General features: G+C 34.3%; 1 protein-coding gene across 1 annotated transcript; it reads left to right on the forward strand.

Moving 5' to 3' along the window:
• The first annotated feature begins 222 nt into the window (after nucleotides 1-222).
• Nucleotides 223-2,491, forward strand: LOC136069073 (uncharacterized). Its single transcript, XM_065777167.1, has 4 exons — nucleotides 223-402; nucleotides 601-768; nucleotides 998-1,957; nucleotides 2,066-2,491. The coding sequence occupies exons 1-4, from the start codon at nucleotides 223-225 to the stop codon at nucleotides 2,489-2,491; spliced, it is 1,734 nt and encodes a 577-aa protein (XP_065633239.1).
• Nucleotides 2,492-7,441: the final 4,950 nt, after the last annotated feature.

Consider the following 7,441-nt stretch of genomic DNA (forward strand, 5'->3'; position numbering starts at 1 on the left):
ATATCTGAATGTTAAAGTGCTTTTGTAGCAAATAGAATGATCACAGATAATATTCTCATTACCTTCGAGACTTTGCATTACATGAAGTCCAAATGCCAAGGGAAGACTACACATATGGCGCTAAAGCTTGACATGAGCAAAGCGTATGACAGGGTTGAATGAGACTATTTGAAGGCACTGATGTTGAAGATGGGGTTTCATAAAAAATGGGTGGATATGATCATGGCTGGGATCTCATCTGTTTCTTATTTAGTGTTGGTAAATGGGGCACCTTCTGGATTTATCAAACCATCTAGAGGCATCCACCAAGGAGACCCTTTGTCTCCTTACTTGTTTCTACCATGCACTGAAGGATTCTCGGCATTATTAAGGTATGCAGCCCATCATGGGGATTTACATGGAGTGAGTTGCTCTTGGAATGGAGCTTCGATCACCCATCTCCTCATTACAGACGATAGTTTGCTTTTTTGCAAGGCTTCTTTATCGGAATGTCATATTATCATGGAAATTCTTCAAGCTTATGAAACTGCATCTGGGTAGAAGATAAATAGTGATAAAAGCTCTATTTTCTTTAGTGTTAATACCCCTCATTCATTATAGGAAGAGATCAAAGGGTTCTTCAATGCCAATTTGCCTTCGGAAAAATACCTTGGTTTACCTCCTATAATTGGCAGAGATAAGAAGCAAGTTTTCGAAGACATCAAGAGTAAAGTTCAATCCAAACTTGAGGGTTGGAAGGGTAAACTATTGTCACAGGTTGGGAGGGAGGTTCTTATAAAATCGGTGGCACAAACCATCCCAGATTATTCTATGAACTGTTTCCTCCTTCCATTAGGGTTGTGTGATGACATTAATTCCATGATGAGGAAGTTTTGGTGGGGGCAAAAAAATGAGGAAACAAAAATACATTGGCTGAGTTGGAAGCACATGTGTCTAGCAAAGAAGGATGGAGGTTTAGGGTTTCAAGATCTTAAATGTTTCAATTTAGCTTTACTAGCTAAATAGTCAGCTCCTTCACAATCAAGATTCTTTGCTCTACAAGATTTACAAAGCCAAGTATTTTCCTAATAATTCCCTTCTTGAAGCTACTATTCCGAGTCACTCTTCCTATGCTTGGAGAAGCATTACTCAGGGGCGAGAAATTATCAAACAAGGAAGTTGTTGGAGGGTTAGTAATGGTTCCTTGATCAACATCTGGGCTGACAAGTGGCTGCCATCTGATGCCAATCAAAGAGTCCTTTCTCCTCGTACAATTTTACCACCTGAAGCAAGAGTTACTGATCTTATGGAGTTTTCATCATTCCAGCCTAGATGGAAGACCATGCTCATTGATACTATATTTGATCCTTTTGAAGCCTTAATCATAAAAGTCATTCCTTTGAGCCCACGAAGACCTGATGATTCTCTAGGTTGGACTAGAAACAGATCAAGGACGTTCTCTATCAGAAGTGCATACTTTTTACAGCTTGAGATTGAAAGAAAGGCCACTGGTAATGAAGCTTCATCATCCAACCCAGCTCTGCTTCACTCATTGTGGAATGGTATTTGGTCTACTCAGGTTCCACCCAAGATCAAAACATTCATCTGGAGAGCATGTACTGACAGCTTATCGACTTGTACGAAGCTGTTTGAAAGGAAGGTGCTGCATTCTTTCTCTTGTGTGCTCTGTAATGAGAAAGCTGAAACTTGTGATCATCTCTTCTTGGAGTGCTCGTTTGCTCAAGCTGTTTGGCTGCAATCTCCTTTATTGAACGGTTATAGGTTCTATCTGAAAATGAAATTCGTTGATGCAATGAATGCTGCCCTTACGAAATTATCTGCTGTTGTCTTTGATACATTGTGCATAGCTTGTTGGATGATCTGGAAATGCAGGAACGAAGTTGTTTTTAATAACAAGGCTTCTTCTTATCATGGGTTATGGAATCGGGCTGACTTGTATAGAATGGAGTTTGTGGAAGTGTAGCAGAAAAACACGCAGGAAGGCAGTTTGAAGGTAGCAAGGTGGACTCCCCTTCAGTCAGATGGTATTTATAAACTTAATGTGGCTTTTTCCCAATCAAAACAGTCATCTTCAGTGGGTATTGGACTCATTATCCGAAATAATGTTGGAGAAGTGTTAGCTGCTGCTTGTGATAAAGGTGTGAAGGAGTTGAATCCATTGTGTACAGCCGCTTGTGTGTTGAGGAAAGCTCTATTATTCTGTCAAAGTACCAGCTTTTCCCATGTGCAAGTGGAGTGTAATTTTGCAGAATTGGTGGACTTGCTGAACTCTGATCGAATATGCACTTTAGAGGTGGCGTGGATTTTGGAAGATATTGCTATTATTAAGGATAGTTTTAATTTTATTTCCTTTTCTAGTATTCCTTTAAGATGTAATCGAGCTGCACTAGCTTTAGCTAATGCTGCAAAAGAGAAAGAGGAGGTCATTCTTTGGTTAGAAGAATGTCCCTCTTTTCTCTTCCCCATTGTACAAAGTGATATACATCAATAAAGTCTATTATCGTTTCTACTAAAAAAAAAAAAGTTTTGTCATTCAATTTAAAATATTTTAATAAAAATAATGACAAATAGGTAATGAAAATTGCATAAAAATAAATATGTTATCCAAAATTAACAAAATAAGGTGGTTACACCTACCTACAATGACAATAGATAATGACAATTCATAATGAATTTTCATGTAAGGATTTCAAAATATGAAAACTTATAGAAAGAAATTGTAAAAATTCATGTATTTGTGTTTGACTTTTTTTTTTCTCCTTTAGTAATTCGATATATGTAAGTTATCTTCTTGTTAAATTTTGTTTAATTTAAGTTTCTTAATGAACTTCTGAAAAGAAATCCTGGAGCCACCATAGGGCAGAGTGAGTGCCTGACTTCATTCCACTCCGTAACTTAACCTTCAAACTAAGTCTAAAGGATATAGATTAGGTTTTATCCATGCTATTTCCTTTTGGTTTTTGTTGATCTTTATTATTATATTTTTACTAGGAAATTAAGTCTTGTAAGTCTTATTTTTCTTAGATTTTATCAAGGATATAAAGTTGTGTAAATTTCTTTCTTTTCAAAATTCCTTATAATATTTTTCATGTGCTGGTAATTTTTCTTTTGGAGATTAATTTTTTTTTTTTCCTTGTAAGCATTATAGATTGCGAGGGTCACTTTTTGGACGGTATCCAGGCCCAAGCTTGAGCAAGGACCCCGGGCCCTCTTGTTGTAATTTGAAGGGACTGAGCTTGGTTCACCGCAACTAAATGAGCTGTTTACAAACCAAGTAGTGCACAGAACAAAGATCCTACAACAAGTATACACTAGTAAGCAAGAATATATGTATTGAACAGCAAGAAAAACAGAAAAAGGAAAACAATGTAATAAGGAAAATCACACGATGACTATTAGGGATCCTTAAATTAATATGAAATATTTGATTATCTTCTTAATTATGGATTACAATGTGCTCACTAAAACGTGTTACAAGGTCCAAATAAGCTCAAAGATCACAGACTTAAATGGCTATTCAAGCCTCCAAGACTTGCAAAATTTGAATCTCTTTGAATCCAAGTATGTTTTATAGTGGCTGTATTGGGATACTGGAGAGTATTTCTCTTTCTTTTTACTATCTTTTCTAAGTTTTGATAGAGTTTTCTCAATGATCCTGCTATGATTCACTATTGCCGAATGCCTCTTCAATGTTGGCTACCTTCTCCTTTTATAGTGTCATGGTAGGATTCTAGGGTACCACACCAATCTCTCTCTTTTGCTCCCTTAGGTATAAAGTTCGTGTTGTGCCAGTTACTCAGAGGGTTGGTTCTTTCCTTATTCCTTATAATTTTCTCTTTTTGGTGCTGTCTCCCTAAAAGTCCCTCGCTGACTTTCCATTTCGTAGTGCCTTTAGGTAGCTGACCTTCAATCTCTCTTCTTTCAATGCTTCCAAGCCTTTACCCTTTGTCATTTTTCCAAAGTGAAACAATCCTTCCCTGCCAAGTCGAAGGTCTTCCCAGCTACTTCCCCTTACGGTTCATCTTTCTAGGTTCCCCGAAGTACTAGCCTTTTGCTCATGAGTTGTTGCTTTCCAAGCCCTCTAGTTTTTTTGCTGCATCACTGAGCGCTTGAGGACATATCTGTCCTTCATTTCCTGTGCTTTTTTGATTCCCCTTTCGAGCTGTCTCAATCCCACTCTGGCTATGTTGCACGTCCAAGGATCCCTGGCCCTTGGTAGTCTTTGGGATCTTCGGCCCAGTTCTTTTTGCCGGACTCTCTTTAGTCTTTTGATCTTGGCAGCTGGGCCTGCCCCTTCATGGATCTTGGGCTTCAAATCTTGGGCCTTGTGTTATGATTTTTGAACCTCAACATAGATCAAGAGGAAATATATTTTGTGAATCTCTACTTTGAAATTCGTTTACTGGGGAATAACAAAAATCTTGATTCTCTCATGTCCCAATTCTCAGAATACTTATTTAGAGAGAGAGAGAGAGAGAGAGAGAGAGAGAGAGAGAGAGAGAGAGAGAGAGAGAGAGAGAGTATTTGCTACAATTGCATGCCAAGTCATTAAGGAGAGAAAAATTGTTACAATTGCAAAACCAAAGGAAGCATAATTGCCGTCACTACCATAAAGAACTCACGACCATGGTATTTTTCTTGTAATTTTTTTAAAGGAAAAATGAAATTATAAATTATTTTTATTGAATAGGTGAACATGTTACAAATTTGAATGATTAGAAATTTTTATCTTTTTGTTTTTTAATAGGTTTTTTGCTGAATAATTTGTTCACTTGCTGTTGTTTGGTCTAGTCTTGTTTTTTGTTTGGGTTATTTTTTTACATTGTTATTTGGGCTAATTTTTATTGATGTTATTTAAGTATTTTTGGTTTTATTTTGTTTTGTTTAAGGGGTTAAAGGATTATGTTAGGGGGGCCATAATTATTTTTGGAGTAATGCTATGTCCACAATATTTTTATAATAAATCTTATGCGAAGAGTTGTTACTGGTAGGTAAAAAAATAATGTTAGTATTTGATCTAAATTAGAATTTGTAACATACCATATAAGATTTATTGTGAAAATATTGTGAATGTAGCGTTACTTTTTTTTTTTTAAATCCAAATTTTTGTGATTCTCAAGTCAGGATGTTCAACATTTTTATTAGGGTGGTCACAATATTTTGTTTAGTATGTGTGTGTCTATATTTTTTTTTTTTTTTTTTGCAAGTTAGGGTGGTCACCCTCAATTAAACGCGGAGCCACCACTAGTTTGAAGAGGACATTCATGTGTAGTTTTAGTCACATGAGTTTTTTAACAAATCGCTTCACTTATTTAAATAACACACATGAATAGTTTTTTAATTCACCATGTGCTAGCTAGATTGGAATTGGTATCTCCAAACTAATTTGAAACCAAATTTTGCTAGTGTCAGCTTAGGAAATTTTTTTAGGATGGTCACTAAAGATAATAGCTTGATTTAAGAGCCAAAATTACTTTTGGAGTAATGCTACGTCCACAATATTTTCACAAAAAATCTTATACAATAAGCTATTATTGGTAGGTTTGAAAGTGATGTCATAGTTGAGCCCAAATTAAAATCAGTAATCGTTTACTGCATAGGATTTGTTGTGAAATTTTTGTAGATGTAACATTACTCTTATTTTTGTTGAACACAAATTCTTGTGATTTTGAAGTCGGGCTGTTCAACATTTTTATTAAGGTTGTCATAATAAGTTAGTTTAGTATATAAAATTTTTTTATGTGGCAAATATATATACATTTTTTTTTTTTTTTTTTGCAAATCAGGGTGGTAGAACTGCCATTGAGTTTTGTCCTTTTAAAAAATGGTATTGTTAATGAGTGCCTTTAGAACAATTGTTAACAAATCATTTTAATATCACTTTTATGAAAAATAAAAAAAATCTGTAAAAACATTAAAAAAAAATTTCCATGTAAGTTTTTTACAAAAGTTCATTAACAAAAGCCTAAGGCATCTATTAGTATTTCTCTTTAAAAAACTGCAACTACCAAACAGTGTATATTTGAGGACTTTGTAAATTAATTACATAATATATAAACTTTCCCATGGGCCAATCATTATGCCCATCACACCTGCACTATTAGGTCATTATCATTTACCGAAGGAAATTATTTATTAATCCTATTCTAGTGTCTTATTACTCTCACGTGAATATGATTGCCACAAATAAAGGGTCAAACCTTACACAAACTTATTTAGGTCAATTAAAAATCAAGCAAAATTTGGCTTGATTCCATATTTTTTTAGATACGTATGAATTTAAATTTATAACTTTCATTTCATGATAATTGTCTTTTACCATTAAGTTAAGAAACCAAAGAATTTCTTTCAGGTGTAGACCAAATTCAATCCCAAATTCATTATTTGATGACAAAAAACGATTTTTTTTTTTTTTTTTGCAAATCAGGGTGGTAGAACTGCCATTGAGTTTTGTCCTTTTAAAAAATGGTATTGTTAATGAGTGCCTTTAGAACAATTGTTAACAAATCATTTTAATATCACTTTTATGAAAAATAAAAAAAATCTGTAAAAACATTAAAAAAAAATTTCCATGTAAGTTTTTTACAAAAGTTCATTAACAAAAGCCTAAGGCATCTATTAGTATTTCTCTTTAAAAAACTGCAACTACCAAACAGTGTATATTTGAGGACTTTGTAAATTAATTACATAATATATAAACTTTCCCATGGGCCAATCATTATGCCCATCATACCTGCACTATTAGGTCATTATCATTTACCGAAGGAAATTATTTATTAATCCTATTCTAGTGTCTTATTACTCTCACGTGAATATGATTGCCACAAATAAAGGGTCAAACCTTACACAAACTTATTTAGGTCAATTAAAAATCAAGCAAAATTTGGCTTGATTCCATATTTTTTTAGATACGTATGAATTTAAATTTATAACTTTCATTTCATGATAATTGTCTTTTACCATTAAGTTAAGAAACCAAAGAATTTCTTTCAGGTGTAGACCAAATTCAATCCCAAATTCATTATTTGATGACAAAAAACGATATCCGTTGAACCAACTAGGATTTGTACGACATTTCCTATAAGCGTAAGGTTTAAAAAACAGTACCTAAATATGTCCTAGTTCATGCCATCACACATTAAAGGCAATTCCCTAATAAATGGCATTCCTAATTCTTAAGAGTAGGTTTGGAATCTCTAAAGCCAATCTCTCATTAAGAAATAGAAAACAGTACCTAAATTAAGAGTAAAAGACACAAGCTAAAGTGAGCCAAACCCATGGAAGAATGTGTTATCAAACTTCTTTCTTGTTCCATTAAGAAAAAGAAATTGACAAGGTGGACCTACAAACGTGTCGCCTCTTGTTTGTAGCCTCGTCTCGCGTGCTAGTATTGTCATATTGTGTGACGCATCTCCAATTAAAATAGCAATGGTCAATAACA

Source organism: Quercus suber, unplaced genomic scaffold (genome assembly GCF_002906115.3).
Source record: "Quercus suber isolate HL8 unplaced genomic scaffold, Cork oak 2.0 scaffold_150, whole genome shotgun sequence".
NCBI classification, from domain to species: domain Eukaryota; kingdom Viridiplantae; phylum Streptophyta; class Magnoliopsida; order Fagales; family Fagaceae; genus Quercus; species Quercus suber.